The sequence below is a fragment of the Opisthocomus hoazin genome, chromosome 3 (genome assembly GCF_030867145.1).
Source record: "Opisthocomus hoazin isolate bOpiHoa1 chromosome 3, bOpiHoa1.hap1, whole genome shotgun sequence".
NCBI lineage: Eukaryota > Metazoa > Chordata > Aves > Opisthocomiformes > Opisthocomidae > Opisthocomus > Opisthocomus hoazin.
In genome coordinates this window covers 59,484,945-59,509,013 of record NC_134416.1, presented here as the reverse complement: position 1 = coordinate 59,509,013, position 24,069 = coordinate 59,484,945, and the positions used below count along the sequence as shown (strand labels likewise).

General features: G+C 44.2%; 1 protein-coding gene across 5 annotated transcripts in view; it reads right to left on the bottom strand.

Annotated features, from left to right (window-relative positions):
- Window positions 1-24,069, bottom strand: part of MTCL1 (microtubule crosslinking factor 1) — a 106,710-nt gene that overhangs the window by 45,613 nt on the left and 37,028 nt on the right. For all 5 annotated transcript variants that reach the window (XM_075416459.1, XM_075416458.1, XM_075416460.1 and 2 more), the window contains exon 4: window positions 4,843-4,902. In XM_075416459.1, the coding sequence (XP_075272574.1) occupies window positions 4,843-4,902 (60 nt within the window). The remainder of the gene's footprint in view (window positions 1-4,842; window positions 4,903-24,069) is intronic.

Here is a 24,069-nt window from a genome sequence, read left to right as displayed (position 1 = left end):
TTCGTCATTGTTGGTAGGCCATGTGGACATACGTGCAATTATCTATGGAAACTTCATTTCAGTCTCCGGAGCACTGTTATCTTTCCTAAGCACCATTTTGTTATAATTCCTAACAATGGCAACCAAATCCAGAAGAAAGCATGACTGGCTTTAATTGTTCACCCAGATCAGGCTATTAAAAAAATAAAAAGATTTACAAAACTAATTATGGCTCATCAATCTGACGAAATTATTTAATTTCTAAAGCACACACAGCACATTGGTAATGGTGTCTTTTATGTTACCTAGATTAATTTCGCCCCATTCTATTTAGATATATACTGATCACATCTGAATTTCAGCTATTGATACCTACACGGCCACAAAAGTATTTGGTTGTATACTTCTGAACTCAGTCAGGTTTCTAACTGATTCTGCTTGGCGCAGGTTGGAACTTTGAAATACTAAATAGTAAAAAAGTTATCTTAAATGTTAATAACATGACAGAGGTAAACGATAGCCAAATTTTCTGTTAAAATGTGGTTTTCAGTGACAACAGGAGTCAAACACAACGGCAAACAGTTGATCAGTTGACTGACTAAAACTCTGGCAGCAGAAATGTGAGTTTTCTATAAATACAATCAAGGTGCGTATAATTGATTAGAAGCAGATCCTCCAGAAGACTGGTTTTCTTTCTATCATCTCCTCACATACACACACTTCTTTTTCACACATACATTTGCAAATTACTTTTCTCTTTATAACTTCAAACTACAAATTAAGTATCAGATTAAAACCTGGCAAAACTCCATGCAGCCTCCACTGGAGTCACTCTGAAATTTGGTTGCTCTGGCTGGATAAGGCTGTATAATTAAAGCATCATCTTTGGTCAGGGCTGCACAATACATTACCTCTGTTTTTCCTCTTATTGAGAATCAGTTTATCCCCGCAGCTGTAGGCTTCGCTTTCAGGGAAATGCAAAGATCACAAGGAAGGTTACGCCCAGACCAGCGCTGCACAGCAAGAGCTCACAGGTGAGGTGATTACTCCAGTTTATTTATTTATCTGTTAATAGCTTGGAAATGATCGCATCTGACATTTTCCTTATTCTGTCCTTGCAATCCAACATTCTTCCACGTGCTTCTTGTCTGCCTTTGGCTGCAAGACCCAGCCATCGGTGGCACGGGCTGGCTCCTCACACCTACCCGGCTGCAGGCAGCTGGACCGATACCGGTGGGGAAGGGCCAGCTCCCTCCCGGGGCCTGGGGAGGGGGAGCTCCAGCCTGACGCCCACTGTGATTCAAGCCACACAAATAACAGTCACCGAGTCACGCTCGTGACAACGCACTCAGCAGTTTGCAGCTTTTGAAGAAAAGGGAAAAGCTTCGATGGGTTTGGGGTCAGGGCCCCAGTGGTTTTGTTCAGCATCACTGCGTGACTCACTGTGTCTGTGGAGTTCGTGTGTTATTACAGCAGGACAAAACCACCATTAACTTCTTATAATGGCATTACTTCATTGCTAGGTTTTGTCCGTGAAAAAAAAGATCACATTTTTAAGTTTTGTTTTTCACAAGAGCTGAAACAAACGAGACTTTTTTCATTAAACAAACACAAGCCTTATACAGAACAATAGAGCTGATGGATGTGAATCTCGCCTACTAAATATGGATCCCATCGGAAAGGTGAGAAAGCTCTAGATCTTCCCTGCTTCTCTCCCAGGGAACACGACTACTGAAAATCCCATTCCCCAGACAGCTTTTTTCCGAGGGAAAGGAATGGTCAGGAGAGATTTATCAGCCAGATCTAAGCATGCCAGAAGGGTAGGACTCCAACCCTCATGCATCTGTCTCTCTGAAACTTTGTGTACAGAAATATCAGTGATTTCTTGATCAGTTGAAATCAAGTAGAAAGAGCAAGAGGGTGAGACACCCACACAGACAAGTAGAGTTTTGACATGTAAGGCAAACTAAGGAGAGGTCAAATCACCAAAATTAAGAATAGCTGATTATTAGTTAAATCACAAATGAAAAGAAGGGGGAGAAAGAAAATAAAGGAGAATACAGTCTTTCCACCCTTTTGGAGGAGTAAGAGTCTTGAATCTCAAGGACTGAAAGCTGGGCTATGACACAGCCTGACTTTATCTCATACCCAGTTTGTGGGTGCTTTCCTAAAAAGCATACGTAGGGCAGACTGTACAGAAAGAAAAGAAGGAACAACAGTGCAAAAAAGTTCCATCAGTCATGGTGCTAGTCATGGACTTTCAGAGATCATTAAGGATAAATGGGAATTAACGATTACTGACAGTGATTATTTGCATGCAATAGCATCAGAGCTCTGCATGGCACTTCAGAGGGATGTTAATGGAGAAAAAAAGCAGAAAGAAAAAAACCCAGATTCCACCCTACAGAGCCTGCAGTCTAATTTAGACAAATGTAGAATGTGGAGATGAAGAAATGAAACTTAAAGGAACGAGATGAACTCAAATTCATTATGCAATGTAAATGATGTGATGAGAATGAAGAGCTGATCAAAAATTCCCAAATACGATATTTCTGGCAAGAAGACACAAAGATAGATAAAGACCAATGCCATCTCCTTTACCACCACCACCAGCTCAAGTGAACTGCCAGGCAGAAGATGGGTAAGCAGTTTTGGGGTTGCAAGTCTGACGACAGGGCAGTACGACCAGCACCCAAGCATCTGGCTGAGTGCCAGCACTCCTACCTTGCGCTGGAGAACCACTTTTCTTTGTGTTTTGCCTGGTGCCTGGTATTTTCCAAGAAGCTCCGTTTTGCAATTCTGCTGAATAAAAACTTTTTCTTCAATACTGCTAGAGTGGTGGGTAAGTGCTACTATGAATTCTGCTTTTACATGACTTCATGACAATCATTTTCACAGGTATTATTTACTCTGTGTGCCCTGCAGCGGGTGCGATGTTCCAACTAATTTTCATGATGAGCTCCCAGTGAGTAAAAACACCAGTCTTGCCATATACTGTACATACCTGTAAGCATGTGGATGCACAGAACCTAAGCTCATGGCTGCTTTTCACAAAACACAATGGGCTTGAACTTTTTTTAGGTATTTGTCTCTTAAGAGCAGTGTTTTCAACCTCCCGCGCTGTGTCTGTACTAACCCCTTCGGGCCATGCCACAGGACCCAGCGGCTGTCTGACCAGGTCGGGCACTTGCTGCAGTGCGCTCTGGTCAGCACATACCAGCACATACCTCTGAAGGGATACCTGGGCTTGAGAGAGCTCTGGGTAGCAGCCTAGAGTTGGGAGATAGCTAGGACAGGCACTCATAGGCTGGGCCATGTCAATCTATAAGATTGTTTCTCAGTCTTTCCTACCCCAAATAATTGCTGCAGAAAACTGAACAGCCACCTCACACATTCCTGTTGCAAAGGTTTTAATTTTCAAGCCCAAATCCTTTGCTTGCATGACTTGCACTTGTGTGTTTACAGAGCACAGGGTTTTTTTTCCCTGGGTGGTTTCTGGGATCACCTCCCCACGTTGTGAGTGGAGCAGAGCTGACCCAGGGTTACTTAGATAATTTTGTGAAGTCCTTTTCAAGCTTTCCAATGCAAACTACAGCTGCTGTTAATGCCTGGATTTGGGCGGAGGAATCAAGCACAAGGAATCCATTCGCTCTGCACCGATCTGTATTTCCAGGAATGAGGAAAGGAAGGACGGTGCCGCCCACAAACCCCAGTGGACATAACCCTGACTTCACGTAGCTTCATCTGTGATTTGCATGTGTGTGGGCATATATATACATTTCATCCATGTATTTTACAGACTTGCAGAAAAACAAGCTCTCTGACCTGACTGATGACTTAAATAGTTCTCTGTAGCAGGCACTGCAGGTAGAAAGCCCAGTGCCCCATTTTAAGGCCTGATTAGGCTGTGCTTGTACTGGCTCAGAGGGGGTCTGCTGTGTCCTGGGAAAGCAGGCTGCAGCCCCCGGTCTGCCCACCCTACCTACTCAGCTGCCCACGCTACCCACTCAAGTGCAACATGTTGCAATGATTTATTATGGTTATTATTACAAATGAGTCACTTCTAAGACTCCATCAACTCAGACAAGACCGGCAGGGTCTCGGTTGCGTACACTGAGCCTGCTGAGGGGGCAGCAGGGGAGGTGCAACCTTTCTCTAACGAAGGCACGATGTCGCTTTTGGCTCCTTTTGCAGGGAGGTGAAACACTATCCCCATCTCTCCAGCTATAAACAGTAACTGTACGGGTGCTGGGAAAAGCTTTAACTCCTACAGTGAGCACAAAAAGCAGAGGAAACCGGGCAGACCGCTTCCCTGAGAAGGATCAGGCCACGGGATTTCAATCAAACTGGTGTCCATAGGGAGACGGAGCGAATAGCTTGGGCTCTGCGCTGCACCCCAGCTTGGGCCAGCACAGGTTCATGTGCTGCCACCTCCAACACCAGAGAGAGCTCAAACCCGGGGCTGCAACACGAGAGCTCGCACGGTGTCATTGCAGTGTGTCACCCCCACTCCCTGCCAAGATGCTCATTAGCACAAAATCTTTGGCACCGCGTATAAATTTAGTCAGTCCCCAGGCTGCGATCCAATTACTTTGTGAGGCAAGGTGATTTTCTCTTCTTGAAGCAAACCTGCAGCCTGAATCTGCGGACACAAGCACAACGAGCCTGAGGAGCTGCAGCACGGTTTAGAGATCACACTTGTGTCCTAAATTGCTTCTACACTATGTCTGCGAGGTCTCAGCAGATTAAGGCCTAATTGAACTCTAGTTAGTGTGCCTGATGGCCCTGTCAACACCCATAAAAAGAAATTTTCAGTTTTGTCATGTGATTTTGCCCAAAATTGCATATTCTTGAAAACCATACCTGGGTAAATGCCTTTTTTTCTTTATGTATTTCTCTGCTGCCTCTTCTCTTCAGGGAACTCTGTAACAGAAGCAACGGTGAGTTATTGATAAGCTAAACAGAAAGCCTGCAAGTTTGGCAGGGCTCACCACCATAAAACTAACTGGGGAGAAAGCAAGGATATTCTCCTGAGCAGCTGGGGATTTAACTTTTCATATTAATCACTAAAAACCCAAGATGATCAGGGCCTTGTCGGTGAACTTTTCAATGCACAAAATTTCCCACCAAAAAAAAAAAAAAAGAATAGAATTATTTAAAAGTTCATAGAAGGAAAAAAAAATATCTCTTTTCTTCTTCTTTGGACCACCACAATTTTTGGCAAAGCTTTATTTTTGCATGCGGCAATCATTTATGTTTGATTAATCCAAGGCAGAAGTCCAAGAATGTTACTCACAGTGGATGTGAAACACATTGTGGAAACCTCAGAGCAAAGCAACCCCCCCAAAATCCAGCATGGACATGCATGTTTAAGCTATGTGGCGTAACATTATTGGCTAATCCGTGCTAGCAAACCTACTGAGAAGCCCAGATAAAGACCAGGTAATTCTCCAGGTATTTCTGAATTTACTTTACAAATGACATTTGATTGGCTTTGCGAATCTTTATATCGCTTTAAAAGCAATTTTTTAAGACGTGGAAATTATGTCACCACCACTGCTTGGTTTTCAGAAACCTCTCAGCACCTGAATGGAAAAGAACGTTTTTCCTGAGAAGCAGGAGGTGGAGCACCATCAGGACATTACCAGTGTTTGCACTGACTTGTGTCTCAGGACCAAGTTCATACTGATGCGAGCTGGATCTATTTAGAAAAGGCACAAATTTGACTTCTGTAGGTTGAAGTATCAGAGGGGAATGATAGCTATTAGCCAAAAAAAAGCACGCAGCTAGAAACTATGGAGTCATCTGAATTCAAAGCTGGCCATGTTGCGTCATCTGTGCCCAGAGCCTGAAGGCTGATTCTCCCCAGCAATCACGCTGACATTGTGCCCTCTTTTATTTACTACTTCTGCTTGTATTTGCTCTGCAGAGGACAATTTCCAGCTGAGGTGAAGCCCGGGCTGTCACGAGCTTGCCAACAGCGTGCCTCTCCTCTGGCCCGTGCCATGGAGCAGCGTGCCCAGACCAGTGCTGGCTCCCGCACCCATCGGGCTAAATCCCAGTCTCTGTAATCCATAACAACTCAGTGCTGCAAGCCACAAGCCCAGTGCAGAGAGAGGTAAAGGAGGGAGAGGCCTCCTGTTAATTAGTTAAGTCCAGTCTCGTGCCTGGCCGTCAGCTGGCAGAAAACGCGGCGTGAGCTCGGGGACAGCTGCACACAGCCCTTGTAAAGCCAACAGAAAGCTCTCCGTGGCTTTGTGGTTTCTGACTGTTAAGCTATGCAGCTACTGCAAATTATAATTATTGCACGCTAAGACAAATCTCTCCTTCTGCTCTTTGTTATACACAGTTAAGTAGTTAAAACCCATTCATACGCAGCACCATATGCCCAAGACATACTACAGTTTATTTTTGCTAATCTGCTCTCTACTTTAATCCAGTGATTTCCTATAACTAATGAAGCCGAGCAAGAGAAATGTTTTTTTTGGATACTGAAACAGTTTAATGAAAAAAGACTTTAAATGCTAAAAACATCATATGAAAACCTGTTACACAAGCTTAGCCAGGATAAACAGATACTGTTTTGTCTTTTTTTTTAAACGTGGTGTTATTCTGGAAACTGAAATGTAACTGAAAGCAGTCACCAGTCGGCAGCATCATGCCCTGGCATACACAATGGGTCACTACAGTTGAAGAGATACAGGGCATAGCCATGGCCATCACACTCACTGCTTTCCCATGTGACTTTAAGCAAGAGTAGCTTGAGCAGGAGGAGACTGTCTGGTTACTACTTAATTTGCAAGTCCTTAGAGTCAGGGATAAGTCTACCAATTTCTGTAGAGGCCTCAACGCATGATTGTAACAAACAGCTACCAGTCATGCCAGAAATGCAAAATCTTGCATCAAATCCTAAAAAGCTCTTGCTCCTACCTATAGGCAAAAGGTTACTCTTAGACACATCCAACTTGAGAAGTCCGGGGATACAAACACTTGGGCTACGGTGTGCAAGAGAAAGTAATAAAGCATTTGCTCTCTTGTACAGGACAATACTCGGAGAATAAAAATTCAGGTGGGAGACATGGATCACAGAATGGCAGGGGTTGGAAGGGAGCTCTGTGGATCATCTAGTCCAACCCCCCTGCCAAAGCAGGGTCACCCAGAGCGGTTAAGGTCAAGACACCTCGAGCCTAGATCACAGGCTGAGAAACAGGCAAGTAGTGGTCTGGCTTTGGAAGATGTAAGCTCCACTCGTCACGGAAAAAATGGATTTCACAGATCAAGACTAACAAGTTTGTAACATATTGCCCCAGATGCAGCCTTGCTTTGAGCATTTTCACACTCTCCTGTTTGGATTTGCGTAAGAACCAAGATCAGTGCTCGGCTGGAAGATTGCTTCGTATTTCCATAACGCAGAGACTCAACCTTAGGCTGAGTCTGTCCTTGGTGTAACAAAAAGAACGGGGTATTTACCTCTGGGGGCTACCAGCAGATTACAGGGAGAAACCTCCCTCCCACGTGTCAGTGCAGAAACACAGGCATGGCAACATAGGACTGCCTGACCAAAAACTCCTAAGCCTTATACGGGAGCAAGAAAAGATCTCCGTTTCACCAGCGTGGGACCAGGCTGCACGTGTGTATGAAATACCAATCCATATAGCTGAGATTTCAGCTGCACTAAGGGCAGAGGGTGCCGCTGCAAGAAGAAGTAGGTGGAACACACTACAAGCTTAAATGATTTAAAATGTAAAATGGTGCAATAAAGGAGCATTTCTCTTTGATGTACAGGAGATTGGCATCAGCAGCTGATACGAATTAATGCTGAAAGGAACATTTCTATACTACTGTTTATACTCAAGAGACCAACCAGGTCTGGCTGTCTACCAAAAAGTCTTTCAGTAATGGTTAAACGGGATTTTATCAGTCCTTTGGTGAACACAGTCTCTGAGGAAAGAGGTTGCTCAGTGGACATTTTCTACTTTCACAGTTCAACTGTAGTTTGATTGTTACCAAACCTCTCGGCTACCAAGGAGAGCTAATATATAGGGGTAATAAATTACCTGGTGTTTTAAAAGTTAAAATTCCCAAAAGATTATTGGATATTGCGACTACAGTATTAACAGCAGGAAGAGACACAATTATTCTCACTTTCCCTAGGATCCTAGCATAGAAAGGAAGAGATAATTTGTGTCTTTTGGTGAATTCCATTTTTAACAGGTCTAAGAAAAGCCCTGCAAACTGAGCAGTGAGAGCAGGGCTTCCTTGTGGGGAATGGTAAGCAGGAGTCATTGCACTGGAAATAGAGGTTGAGCAAGACATGGAATAAAGTATGAGTTAGGAGCAATCATACATGTAAACACATAATATGCCCCAAGTTTTCATACTGAGGCAAGTGCTGGGTAGGATGAGAACAGAGCTGCGAACAGGTGGCAGTAGAGAAGGACTTGGAAAAACAGAAGAGAGAACCAAGAGTCCGTAAGAGCTGCCAGCCTGTCACTTTATTTACCGCTATTAAGAAGAGCAAGTCATTTTGGGTGCATGTCTGGCATCTGCAGGCAAGCGTGGGCTTGCTATCATATGCCCATCAAACTGAACCTGCAAAATCAAGTAGTCAGCCATTGAAGTGACAACGTCTGCAACTTAAAAACAGAGAGGCTGGCTTGGAAAGTCTGGCCCTGAAGGCAATTTCTATCACTGTGGTGTGTGAGGAATTATGCACGAGCATCACTGGGCCTTATGAGCTGCATAAATAATGTTCCATGCGCAGCAATGGCTTGCTACCAATTACTTTGAAATGGACAATCACGATTTTCATTTGCATTCATTAGAAAATATTGCCTGCGAGAGATGTGACAGTACTTTAAAAAAAATATATACATGAGTGACCAAATCCACTTGCTCTAAGTACAGCAGTAGGTGAAGCAGACTGCTTTCAGATTACCGCTATCTGCAAGGCTAACAGCTTCAGAGTTGCACATTGGCACCTTGCAATAAGAGCTAACTTCTTGCTAGCTGTTGAGCCTCCTCACGTTCAAGAATGAACAAAACATTGAGAGAGACATAATCTCTGCCCCACAGTATTTGACTCACTGGGAGATCTTGCCAATGGACCAACTCATTCATAGCGGTTACCCTCCAAGAGACACCAGTGATTTAAATGAAGCTAGTTTTGCTTGGCATGAATGTGAATGAGAAGAAAACCAGATCCACTTGTGACAGACGGTCAGAAGGTGGATTTATCTCCAAGTGATGTAAACCAGCGTTCATTAACTGCATCACTAATCACTGCTCAGGAATGCCTCACTGCAAGAGTCTTCTGGGCACTGTGCAGGACTGCATGGGAAGATGGCAGCAGAGGACAAAAAAAGCAGGGGATCTCTGCTCCTTTTTGGGCAACATACCACCCCCACCCCCGATCCAGCTTCACCCTGCACTGCAGGCATTTTCCCCCTCAACTTTTTGCAACTTTGGACTTGCCAGACCCTGACACTGAGGGGGTGCATGATTCCCCTTCATCTCACTGCTTCAGAGCTATCCCTGCTTGCCCAATCTGGCAGATAAAGAAAACACCCTTTGTGCAGAGCTCTGTCATTCTCAAACCACTAATGAATAAACTCTTCAAACAACTGCAGCACTGAAAGAACATGACCAGGACCTGTTTCTTTAGGAGTGGCAGCTTTCAGCGATCACACTGCAGCTTTCTGACATCTCCTTCCCAGTAACGCTACCTGTCCATTTGGTGAAAAGGAAGAATTTCCCATTTCTGCAGCAACCCCCCCTTTTTAATGGTAGGACAGGGAGGCTTTCCATTCTTTCTTAAGGCCTGAAGTGTCTCTAAATCCCAAGTATCCAACAGAAGTTTTGCTTTGCTGCCATCCCATGCTTCTGTATTACAATGGCTGCACAGTGAAAGTGTAGTTGCAGCTTCTTCCACATGGACTCATATAAGTGTCTACAGGATGGTTAATGGAGTTGGAAAATACAATAGAAATTCTAATTGCTTTTCAATTGCTGTAGGCCCTTGAAAAACATATCGCACCAAGCCCTGATAAAGCCGGGTTTGACGCAAGTGATCTATATCTGCATTCATTCCCATGTGTGTTTCATTTACTAGAAACCTCTAAATACTGCGATATTCATCATTCACGTGATCTAGCAAAGTAAGCCATGTCTGAAATATCATAAGTATTACAGTTCAGGATAAAAGCCATCCCTTGAGTAAAAAAGCAGCAAAGCACACTAGCTTTCAGCACCAGCTTAAATTTCCCTAATGCTGCATTACTCCATTGTGCTGAGCTTATGAATAGGGGCTTTGGAGGAGCTTCTTTCTTTTGCCTTTTACTACTAACACACGGCACTGGCTGTCTCTCACGGCTTCCCAGTGCCCTTCACATGCGGACTGATGCTGTTGTGATATTAGCTGGCTTGGTGTTTACAAATAATTCGGTGTGACAGGTCTGGGAGCATGCTGTGGGGAGGGAAGCAGCAGGGTTGCACCCACTGCCTGAAGCCGTGGAAGGTGAGACAGCAGCTCTCAGGCAGATGGGATACAGCCAGGCCAGCTCAGCATGCAGCTCACAGCACATCGTTTCACTTAACATTTGGTCAGTGGAGGCTGACAAGAGGACCTGAAACCACTACAATCATGTCTATTAATATGATATTTAATAATCATTATGGTAATAACTGGTAAACAATTATAGCCCAGTGTTGTAATAATTGTTGTTAATATAATAAATGACATCCAGCAACAGACAGGCAAGATCCTAAACTCTAACAGGAGTATCACTGTCTCATGCAGTGCTTCTGCCCAAACATTTTTCTTAACAACTTCTTAAATTCATTAAAATATATTTTAGAAGTCCCTGTCTGTCCCATTTTGTTAAGACATAAAATATCCAAATTACATCATGTGTGCCACAGTATATAAAGACAATTATGACACACTGTGACCAGACTTTCCTTATTTTTTGGGTCCTATTTCAGGTGAAGAAAACCAGAAAGAAGCCAGGTAGGTCACTGCAGACAGCGCTGCTTCTCCCTCTCCTGCCACACCAGTGCTATGATGCTGACAGAGCAAACACGTCCCTCCAAGCCTTGTCACCCTGCCGCTTGTGCAGCTACTACATGTGAGTTCCCCATGCTGTGTCCATCCCCTAACTCCAACATCGCCAACAATGTGCCTGAAATGCCCACGGTAACGCCCGCCCTGCCCTCCCTCCCGGTGCGGGAGGTGGGAGCAGCACCCAAACGCCCCTACATCCGCCGAGCTGCAGTCACGGAGCACCAGCCCGCCCCTGGCCCCCGCCAGCGGGCTGTGAGCCATGTCAGCCCGCATCCCTTTCGGAAAGAGCTCATTCAAGAGCTGGGCCTAATCCGAGCGGTATGTGCGGCGCTGACACCGCCTGAGCCCTGTAATTACCTCGTTAGTGTTATATCATAGCAGACAGCCCGTGAAAAATGTGCCGGGCACTACGTACCCACAGAAACAGTGCTCTCCTGGAACAGCTTGCCAACGGGAATAGTTCTTCTCCTCGGCCACCAAACCCTACGCAATGATACACAACTGGTGCCCATAGCCCAGGACATGCTTCAACACGCCAACAGAGTAATGATGTCCAGGCCAAAGGTGCCACCTGGGGCTCTCTCCTTCGCCTCTCTGGACAACACAGGGGTGGCAAAAGTCCCAGAGAAGATGAAATAACTTGTATGACTTCTTTAAGCCTTTTTTTGCTCTTGTGATAGCACTTCGTGCAGCAGCCTGGGCAAACTAGACAACTGCTAGAGAAAGCAAACCCTTGGAAACAGCCCCCAACATACCTGTCTGGCCATCTCCTGTCCATGTGGTACTGCTCAGCATTGCCCACAGTGCCCAACGCTACATGTGGACTGACTGAAAATAGAGGTGAACCACCCTCCTCTCTTTTTCTCCCTGAAAAAATGCTTTAAACTCCAGATCTTTTCTGAGGGACTGCAGTGAACGTCCTGCTGTCACATCGCAGGCCCTTCAACGGGGAGTTGCTGACAGGGCTGGCTTTATGAAATTGGACTGTAGGCAGGTAGTGCTCAGAGAGGGGATTAGGAGTTTGCATTGCCGAAGGAAGACAATATGAGAACATTGACTACTGATCAACGCACACAGAATCATTAAGGTTGGAAAAGACCTCTAAGGCCATGAAGTCCAACCATCCACCCAACACCACCATGCTGCTAAACCATGCCCTGAAGTGCCCCATCTACACATTTTCTGAACACCTCCAGGTACGGTGACTCCACCACCTCCCTGGGCAGCCTGTTCCAATGTCTGACCTCTCTTTCAGTAACGAAATTTTTCCTAATATCCAATCTAAACCTCCCCTGATGCAACTTGAGGCCATTTGCTCTCATCCTATCGCTAGTTACTTGGGAGAACAGACCAACACCCACCTCACTACAACCTCCTTTCAGGCAGTTGTAGCAAGTGAGAAGGTCTCCCCTCAGCCTCCTCTGCTCCAGACTAAAAAGCCTGAGTTCCCTTAGCCGCTCCTCATAAGACTTGTTCTCTAGACCCTCCATCAGCCTCATTGGTGCAGCTTGGCCTTTTCTGTAGTGCAGGCGATCTGTTATAGGCATAAATGTTTGGGTTTTTTGTCAGAAGAAGATGAAGGCAGCATGCGTACAGGGACAGATACCTGCTCTCCAATTGCAGAGACAGAGCCCGCTCATTCCCTGCCACCAAGAGCATTTAGAAACCAATGCTACATAGCTGGTGGTCCCAGTATAAGGACAGCTTTCAGTGTACTGGAGAAGCAAACTGGAGAGTCTCACAGTGATGGGGTGAAGCAGAGAGCTGGGATTTGGACAGGGCTGGTGAAGGAGAGGAGGGGAGCTGGGCAAAGCCCCAAGCTCCCACTAGGTCAGGAGCTACTGCAGCAAGTTACAGCACTGGGAAAGGGACAAAACACACAGCTCTGAAATCTCTGTAGTGTTCAAGGTTTAGATGTCAAGAGCAAATCTCACAGAATCTAAAAAAATATTATATATACACATATTTTTGGAAGTCTTTTTGCAGAGAAAGGTATTCAGAGCTGCACAACATCTGCACTTTCCGCACTGATGGATCAACAGCTACAGAATTGTTTTTGACATTGGGGATAGAAAGAAAAACTTTCCTTGAGCAGACAACTATAAGTACAAGCATATTCAGTCTCCCCTGGATTAGAGTAACTTGCTGTTTCTATATACTATTAAATGAAATTCTAAAGAAGCAGAGAGATTAAAGGCCAACTGCAATGATCCCCAATGAACATGTCCCAGATAGCCTTTGTAATCCTCTGTTGCCCATCTATTATTTCACATTTTTAAGGACACTGCACTCTGACAAAGGGGTTTATAAAAATAGAGCAAAAAGACGGCAAATTCACACTTCGGTAGCTGGTGACATTTTTGAACCTCATATAGCTGCTACCCGTGACACACTTTCCTATACATGCACACAACCATTTACCAACAGGTAATGGGTCACCCCCAAGACATCCATATTCAGCAAGCCATGGTAGTCACAGTTCAAGCACAAATAAAGTTAGTTCTGCTGCAACAAACAAGGCCATCAATTACAAAAATGAACTTAAAGCCAGAGCATAGCACTTGTAACCAAGAAACGGTGGAGGCCGGGCCAGGGCAGGTGACAAGCAGGGGACACAGCTCCTGCAAACACACCAGCCCGCTGCTGAGCTGTAGCACATGACGCTCCAGGAGCAGCAGTGCGACGTCCACCCGCTCTCCCAACACATTCTGCAGGGCAAGAGTTACCCTCACGGGAGGAAAGTGCTAGGCTACCTATGAGCCCAACTGCAGCTGGAAATGGCCAGGAGGGAAAGAAATTGTTAGAAGAGAGCATAATTGCAAAAGCTGCTTTTCCTTAGTAAAACCAGTCTATAAAGATGTGCCAACAGCAACCCTGTAAATACCAAATGAAAAACCCTATGTAATGGATATAGCTCCACAAAGCTGTGCTTGGAAAAGAGTATGACAAGCCCAAGTGGAAACGTAGTGCTTTAAACACTGAAATTCAAAATGCACAGAAAAATTATAAAGCGGCCAGAGATGTTAACAGCAAATTAATCCAGTGTGAAGCATATTTCTGAGGATAGCCTGACCTGGATGGGTATTTGGGTTATCCTTAAGCATTTTCTCTGCTCCTGGGGCTGGGCTGTGATTGCCTGGGAACCCGTTCCTGTCACTTGCAAGGAGCTGGGGTGACTCTGTAGGTGTGCAGGGGCTGCGTTCTCCTGTGCTACTGCTGCTTTGAAGCCTAAATGAGCTGCCTCCGCTCCTTGCCAGGTTTCATGGTCCCTGCCTCTGGATACAGGGGGATAGTCCAACCCCAAGGCCAAAGCACAACATGAAAGGCATATTGTGCATTACTGGGTCTTACATGGGGAAGGGAGACCTGGGAGAGGGCCTTCATGCTCTTAGATCTCTGATAGCAGCTCCTAGGGAGATGGGTGAAAGCCTGGGGTGAGAAAATGCTTCTTGGCCTGCTCTGTAGGTTCTGGGAAGGACAGACGGCTTTCCCGTCCCTCGGCGGAGGAGCTGACACCCCGAGATTCCCCACTGCAGTGGCTCAGCACTTTGGGGTGCTGATTTCTGAGGAGCTGATGGCACTCAGCACCTGCCCAAAGGAGGAATTAGTGGCTTAAACTTTGTTGGTATTCACCCCTCTCTACACACATCCCAGTCAGGGCTTAACCGCTGGACTTTGCTTGGATACAGATTTGCTTATGAAGCATCATGTTTCATCTGTTGTCCCAAAACAGAACAGAAGAGAGGAAGAGGATGAGCCATTTATATTCCCTTAAAACAGCAAAAGGATGAGCTCCACCGGTCCAGACCACTCCAACAGCAATAACCCAAGGCAAAAATCTTTATTGAAGCAATGTATTGATTTTAGGATACAAGACCAAGGGACTTGGATGACCACCTCTTATGTTAAGTTGTTATATGAATTAAACATTGCAGAAATAGATTAGGACATATTTGCTTGGACTTGTGCTTTTTGTTCCTCACTGTATATTACTCCCACATTTTTGTTTAGTCTAATTCAAAACTTGCAACTTTCATTGCTCCTCTTGACAATTTAGTCTATGCTTTAAGTACTCCTCATAGGGGAGGAGCTCTCTTCTCTGAGAACTTATCCCACTGTCCTCCTCTCTCCCTCTCTTGCTAATAACTAACCAAGCACAAGAATCATTAAATCATGGAATCATTTAGATTGGAAAAGATCCTTAAGATCATCGAGTCCAACCATCAACCTAACACTGCTAAGCCCACCACTAAACCATGTCCCTAAGTGCCACATCTACGCATCTTTTAAACACCTCCAGGGATGATGACTCAACCACTCCCCTGGGAAGCCCATTCCAATGTTTGATAACCCTTTCAGTAAAGAAATTTTCCCTAATATCCAATCTAAATCTCCCCTGGTGCAACTTGAGGCCATTTCCTCTCATCCTATCACTTGTTACTTGGGAAAAGAGACCGAAACCCATCTTGTTACAACCTCCTTTCAGGCAGTCATAGGTAGTTCTAGAAGCCTAAAATGGCAATACAGATGCACATTTTTTCTAAAAAATTACAACCATTATACTTATTAACACCCCACATTTCCATTCTCCTGTGTGGGATGAGCTGCACGCACACAGCCAGGGCTGGTTTTCAGGAGCTTCTTCTGCACACGAAACCTTGCACCTTCCAGTCACCACCACCACAACCAGCCCTGAGCCGAGGCAGCAAGCAGGAAGGGACCGTGTCTGCACCACGTTACGCTGGTTGGGAAACTGCTCTTCTACTTTTTCCTGACCTTTTGAGTAATTGAATCTGTAACCCTAGTCACCTTGTACACAGTATTATTACTATGATAATTATTATGATAACAAAAGATGACTGACAGCACTTGGATTTGATGGCTTTCTCTCAAAGGCTATAAAATTATGCCCTTTTCTCCGCACTTTTACACACCTGCTGTAAAATGCATAATCTCAGCCTTTTCTTGAGAATATGCACAGTTCATCAACGAAGTGGCAAAATCCCACTCCAGCTATCTGGATTGTGCTGCTGCACATCCAATCTCAAATACAGAATGAAATACAAAAAAGGTGAGCAGCACTGCCAACTTTACAAGTCCTTGAAAGCTGAAGCCAGTTGGTGTGTCCTCAGTTGTAACCATGCACCAAAACACATAAAACACAGGGAAGAGCTTACTGATGCCATTTGCATAGCTTGTGGATGCTGCTGCCTAGTACAAGAGGTGTTTGCAGATGCTTTGAGAATCAGCTTCTGAAAAATCATTTTTAGACAGTAACTCCAAAGTGCTTCTAATCTCTAGGTACCTCTTACACTGAAGTACCTCAGAGCAGGAACATCCTCATGAGTTGTGTATTTGATTTGCCTACCCCAAAGAACCTCTTCGTATGTGGAAAGCTTTGCAAAACACTCAGGAAGAGCAAAGCAGCCACGCAATGCTCCTGCTGGGGACTGCGGGCTGGGAGGATATTCTGGGGAAGTACCTTTTTAATATACTTCTTGACGAAAAAGAAAAGGAGGCGCTGTTTTTTCACTATAGATGAGCATATGAAGCACGGGGATTTAACTATATACAAATGACTAAATAACAGATACCACTGTGGAATATAATTCTGTGGCAAAATCACACCCGTCTCCACTTTTTAATGATTTTTTCAAAAAAATCTCCTCACATTGTCATTAACTTCAGTAAGGCTTGGACTAGGGTATCAGGCAGTGTAAGGCTCTCATTGCCTTCTCTGAAACTGAAGTTTTGAGGAGCCTGGACAGCATACAGCAGTTGCTGCAGAGAGGAATCTAATGGTCACTAATCCATTACTACTGTTGTTCTGCTGTGACTAGAAGTAAGGCAGCAAGGATGCCTGGTGAGAGAATGTGATCAGGTCACATCCTGAAGCCATGAGTCTGACAGGCGAGAACGCAAATCCATGATTACTTTGCGAAGCCTGAAGAAACAGCAAGGGCAGATTTGTTAGGGGACTTGATAAACCTTCACCTCATTTCTCGGACTAGCAAAGCAAAACAAAAAGGGGAAAGAAAAAGGAAAAACCTCAAACCATGTAGCTAAATATTCTTTCTCTACCGGTGGTCAGGACAAGGGGTCCCAGAAGGCTGTTACTCTCCCGGCAGTAACAAAATGGAAATGTCTGAGCCACATCAGTGAATGAGCTTTTGACCTGAAACATGACAACTAACAGCAGAATAGGCTTTATCCCAGCCTGGGTGCAGAAGATTAATGACTATGAATAACATATAGGCATTAGAGTGAATAATGACAGCCCAGTTGAAGGACTGCCAGAGACCCACAATTTTTTTAGATCATTACTTCTCAGATGACAGAAACTATTACAATGAGGAAATTCATGCACTTTAATTTTTTTGAATTAAAACATGAAAACTGTTTCTCTCTGACACTTAATTCCTTGCTTACTCTTTCCTTCTGCGTCCTCAGCCACCTGGAAAGGTGCTCCTCACAGGTAAACTGTTTCTTAGCTGAGAGCCCACCCTATCTTAAAGGGTGCTGAGGTGTCAGTGCTTAAAGTAAGGGCATGAACAGCTGCCTTAAGGATTCTCACAGCAAAATAACTGCATAATTTGAATTCCTGGTGGTCCTAAAGCAGGTGTGCTGTTGCTACCTTGGTCCACGCTCTGCCCACTGACCACTAAAGAAGGGGAATCAAACTGCTTATGGGACTGATCTTCCAATGCAGCTGCTGATTAGCAATGAAAAAATCATGTGATCACGGTTTTGATGGAGGATCTCAACAAAATATGCATTTCTACTCTGTTCTTGCAAATCTCAGTGTGTCTTTTTTTTTGGTTGGTTTGAGAAGCCTGAAGTCCCCAGACCCTAAGATCCTGGCAGTCTTGACATTGGAGGTAGAGTGAATAAAACCACAGGCAATTAGCAGCCAGTCTCAACCAAGACATCACTTCCAACCCTTGCTTTTCCTTTCCTTGCTGCTCTACCCTGCTAGGCTCCCAGGAGCCCTGAAGGGAGCTCTGAGATAGGCCCTGGATAAACAGGAACAGAGAAACACCCACTTTTTCTCCCATTAAATCTCTAATGCGTGGCAAAGCCCAGGTCTCCCTCTCCAGACACTGTTTCTCCCCCACCTTTTGCAGTGTTTTGCCTCTAAATGCAAAGCCGGAGATGCAGTGCCCTCGTCCTTACAACTGAAAGAGCCTCACATGTGTATATTGAGGCATTTTTTTTGAGAGTGCCTCATGGTGTGCATTTGGCACAAGTTACTAAACACAATGCCTGACACGGAGGTCGGACTCGACGTGCGGGGATAGGCGAGTGGAAGCCCTGAGAGATGCACAGCATCTCTTTGAAAAAGACACCACACACATCCAAAAAAAAGAAACAAGAAAAAAAAAAGGCAGGAAAAAAAATGAGGCAAAAGTTTGCAGCGTACACAAATAGACCTTCACCTCATGTGCTCGAGATGTGCTCTCTCACACAGCTGTGCCCACACACACGAGCCCATGCACAGGGGCACGCACCTTTCCATTCTCTCCCTGTCCCCCAGCCAGCAGCACCGCAGCCAGGCAGGCAGAGCGGCCCCTCGCCCGTGCGCACACACCTCCCTGTGCCTCTCGGCTCACCAGTGCCAATGCCAGAAAAGCTCCTCCTGGCCACCCCGAATGCCCTGAGTGACATCCAATTTCCTAATCTGCCTTTGTTATTTTCTCTTTGTTTTGCATATAACTGAAGTATGAATTTCTAACGCATTTTCATTTACATGGGAAAACTGGAGAAAGCTGTTTGTGGCCCAGCAGGAGACAAACTTGAAGCAAAAGGAGATCTAGATTTAAGCAAAATAAAACTCTAATGGAGATAACTATTTTTAATGACTTGGAACCGAAACTCATTTGGATGAATCATCTTCAGACTTTGCCTATTCATTTCCCTGTCAACATAAAAATGGCAGGTTTTAGCCAAATAGTCTACCCTTTGAACAAAAACTAAAGTGAGAGCTTGTTGCAACCTTAAATTCTAAGAGGCATAAATTGTCAATTTTATTAGAAGGCATACACTTATCTGAAATCCTCTCCCACTTTTCAGATAATAAAAGTACTCACAATTTAGGAATAGCAAATGATTGATTCTGACTGGTGCTTAAAGAAGATAATTTCTTTTTTTACTCACTTTCTGCCACTGGGCTCTGTACAGCGTTACATGTGCTCTGTATCACTTGTTGCTATGATTCCAGCAGTGGCTTGCAGGTACTGCAAGATGAACCACGTAGGCTCTGCGTTCCTTCCAAATGATTCAGTGGGGATTCTCTTAAAAAATAAAACTTTTTGAACACTGTTCAGCACTACTGAGACATAAAATAAAAAATTCTCAACTCCCAAATCAGATAAAAATAATAATAATCAAACAGTTAAAAAAACCACAACCCAAACCCAAAATTCAATAACCATTTTTCTTTCTGCAGAGCAAAGTGACTCTGTAGCATTCACAGTTATTCAGGCTCCAAAGCTGTGCTGCACGTACTGATGTGAGCAGCTCATTATTAGTCACGCAAGGCATCCCATTGACCTCACTTCAGTGCGAACTGCAGAACCACAGCCCTATTATGGGCAGGCCCAATATTTATGCACACTTGTCAGATTTCGCACGGCTCATCTGAATGACATGCTCTCCTCTGGCCCTGCTTTTCTTCTCTTTAGGCGCTTCTTTCTTTCCTCTGCCCTCTAACTTCTGTGTGGCTTTTCATAATAAGTGTGAATTTAACTGGCAAGCCTCTCTGCAAACTCACATGTAGGATTGTACAGCTCTCACAGGGAATGCGAGATATATTCATTAAGACTGCGGGCTGAAATATTCAGTCACACAATAAACTTGTAGTGGAAGGATGCTCGATGGCCAGAGCTAAAGAGCCGAGCCCAGGGTAAGAGCTGAGGGAATGGCAAAGGCTTTTAAAACTTTGCACTTACTGTCTGCAAATAGTCTGATGAAAATACTCCAGGCTATCAGCTGATCATACTCCTTCTAGGTGTTTTAAAAAACAGCTTTGACAAGCTTTCCTCTGAACCAACTGCTCTTCCTCCCAAATTTTTCTGGAACCAGTGTTCCCCGTAGAAGCCAGGGAACTCTGATTTTCCTAAGAATAACAACAGTGTTTTAATACCGAAAGCATTGGAGATTGGAAGCAGTGCCAGGTGTCCCTGCATGCTGCGTGGAGGGAGCGATGTCCCCACTGCTGCTGTTGCATTAACACATTCCCAATGCAGAACAGCACTTCTGGATATATTTCACAGCAAGAAACTACCCAGGGTCTAATGTGGGAATAATCTGCAGAAGCAGTATTTTCCTTTCCACTGGATTTTAACAATGAATGCAAATGCATATAGGCTTTTATAGTCTGAATGTTTCTATTCAAATCTTTTGATCCAAAAGCCTTTTTTTCTCAACCACCGATCATGAAAACAGAACCTAAAAACCAACCAGTCCTTTTCTGAATCTATATTCTGGGTACAATGGTGCAATAATGTCACCTAAGGGGTTACAGTTTTTAGCATCATTGCTAGCTCCTATATTTTTACTTGGCTATTTCAGTCTTTTTAAAATGAAAACAGAATAACCTTAATGTAGAAAATCCTGCAGTTTTGAGGTGTTTCTAAGGATACCAGCTTGGGAGTATACTGTCAGATGGCTGCTCCCTGATTAGAGACAGGCTGGTATTTTCAGGTCTTCTGGCAATTTCTTAATTTTGCAATTTTTTTCCTTGTGATACTGCTGTTGCTTTCCTATCTGTCAGTGTGTCGCCACAGAGAGATTAGCTGAAATTTCAGACTCCATTGAAGTCTCTTTGTCCTCTCCCACATGACGCATTAGCTGCACACTGCAGCACCCCAAACAAAAAGCAACAACGGGCAACAAAGTGCCCCAGCGCCCACACTGCTGATGCAAATTTCTCCAAACCATGAGCTTTAAACTTCATTACTCTTGGATGTTTGTGCATACATTCCTGGATCTTTGCACACAGATGTAAAAAGTTGCTAAATGAAGAAAAGAAATACTGATTTTTCTCTTCTTCCCTACAATTGGATATTTATGATCAAAAAAGCCCTAAAATATGTAGACTTTCTTGCAGAGCCTTGAAGAGGTTTCATAGTCAGCAGAGTCTGAAAGTTCAGCTCCAAAGGTCAGGCAGACACACAGAAAAAGGAAGAAAAATGTCCTGAGACTACCCCCACTTCAGAGCAGAACAAGCAGATTATTCTGCAAGAGAGGTCACAATTTCAGTTTCTCTGCAGCTCTATGTCTACCCCACGGAGACAGACAACCGAAGCAGCAGATGTGAGCAAGGATGTGGTAAAGCAGAATGCTGAGTTCTAGTTTAACGCTGATTTTTGTGTCACCTAATTCCTGGACTGAAGTTTGCTCACATATGTACCTCACAGGATTGTTGCAAGGATGAAATCTTTGCAAGGATTAATCTTTAAATCTGGGTTTTGAAACAATCTGCATATTATATGTAGAATAACAGCTATAGTGAAGGTCACTTGATTACTCTCCAGGCAACAGAAATTAAAAGATCAGCTGACAGCTATTGTGTAATTATCTTGCACTGCATTTAGAAAAATTCTATTATCCTGCGATAAAATCTGTGCATAATTTGGCATAACTAAAAAGCAGACAGGTATTGCAAATAAACATACCTCAGATGATTTCACAGTTACACAAATAGCAGTCATAATTTATTCTTCGATTCCCTTTGATGTTTCCCCACACTGAAAACACATATGTCATCTAATATTATGGCAGCTATCCTGGAAATGAGCCAAATTCAGCATCAGTGTTAATAGGTGCAACCTGGCATAAGCCAGCCACAATACAGCTGCTGCCAACAGAGATGAAGTTGGTTCAAAGCTCTGTCAAACCGGGAACATCCCAGTTTCACACCTTTATGGTCAGTGTGTGCAGTTCTGCTCCCCCATGTAATTCTATACTGCTGTCTTCTTATATGTGAAACATTAAATCAAAGAGAAGAGAAGAGAAAAAGTAAAAAAACGTAATATAGATAAGAAGTTCACCACAAAACACAACATCCAGGTTTACAGCGCTGAGGAGCTACTCAGCTGTGGCCCTGCAGTCAGAGCCATTTGGATCTCCCTGTTTGAAGCTCTGACAAAAGACAAGGACCATCAAAAAGAGAAGTGTGTTGAGTTCAGCAGAAGAGGCTGCCGCTGGTATGAAGACTCATGCAGATAAACAGGCATGCCATCCTGGGGAGACAGAAGCATGTTCCCCTCGGGAACCCTGGTGACCTCTACTTCTGGACATGAGACCATAAAGACTGCTTTGGGTGGAGGAGTTTCTTTCAAGTCACTTCTATTAGTTGCTACCAGCGGCTTCCCAAGAGCTTCCATGGTTCAAATCCCAGTGACACAGGCTGCAAAGGTTAGGACTCTCCCCCAGAATAGTTCTTCCTTTCATCTGGAAATGGATACATGGGGAAGGTCTAGCCCAGGAAAGAAAAGGTCTGTGGTCTGGAAATCCACATTAGGGAAGACCCCAAGAAGAGATCAGTTGTAAGGTCAATGCAGTGACAGAAGCAAAAGCAACCAGAGACTTGTGTAAGTGGAGAGAGTGGCATGACAGCACTGAGAACTATCTGGCAGTATGAGACAATAAACACTTAAAACAGATTTATACTTGGAAGTAACGCTCTGACCAGCGGTGGAATCAGGCTGCGTCAGGGGAAGTTCACATTGGATATTAGGAAAAAGTTCTTCACTGAGAGAGTGGTTGGTCACCGGATCAGGCTCCCCACGGAAGTGGTCATGCCACCAAGCCTGTCAGAGTTCAAGGAGTGCCTGGACGATGCTCTTAGTCAGTTTAGTTTTAGGTAGTCCTGAGAGGAGCTGGGAGTTGGACTCGATGATGATCCTTATGGGTCTCTTCCTACTCAAGATACTCTATGATTCTGTGATTCTAACAATTAATGAGGCTACTTCAAGTCTGCTGCTGATCTAGTCCATAACTAAACTCGCTCTTCCATGTCCCACCAGTTCTTCCAAGCCACTTCCGGAAAAGTGAGAGAGGATGTTAGTCAGTCATGTCATTTGGTAGGGAAATGCACAATCTCAGCTCTCTGCAAACGTCTGTAATCTCCACATCACAAGAACAGCAAAACACTCTTCCAGCTTATATGCAGACCAAAGTCTGACATCAGTCCCATGCTGGCCCAGGACCTTGAAGCTCTCCCTGGATCCCCAGGGTTTTCCACCCGAGAGATGATTGATCAATCCCCACCCATTTAACAGGACACCAGCGCACTCCACACTCTCCTGAATACTGTGCAATCACAGGACTCAAGACAAAGTTTCTAAGGCCCAGCAATCGGTTGCTCAGATGCTGATCTACCAAACAGTAGGGTGCTCAGTTACAGAATAAAGGAAAAGCAGGAGAGGGCATTTCAGGAGTCTACTGCTAATGAGCGAACCATCTGTCTGTCTTCTTTGTGAAAACTGGCTATTTGTTCTGACATTTCCTTTTCCCCAAATGGTTTTTCTACTGACGACCTTATTATTTTAAAGTAATGTAATCTAATTTTAATGCTAGTACTTGTCAGTTTTTTTTTAGAAATGAATAAAGATAACTGTAGCTATATTAGCAAATGGAAAAATAAAAATGTACCATGCCCATGAGATAGAAAAGGTGTGAGCTATCCAAGCTGTGAAGTCCCATCACAAACAAGTCTCGCTGGTGATAATTACACTCATTATTAAGGAAGAAAACCATGGCCACAGCTGTCAAAGGAGTGACCAATACTGAATTCTTCATATGGGATCATTCTTCCATCACAAATGAAAAAGACACTGAATACAAATTAGAAAAAAACAAAGGAAAATCTCACTGTTGGCAAAAGTTTATCACAAATACATAAATGGATGGACTTGCCCTGGTCTGCCTTACCCAATTTATGTCTCTCAGAGGAATGGGTCCATTTCAGGACAGCAGACTGTCCTTGAGTGTCTGTAAATGCAAACATCATTTTTGCAGAAATG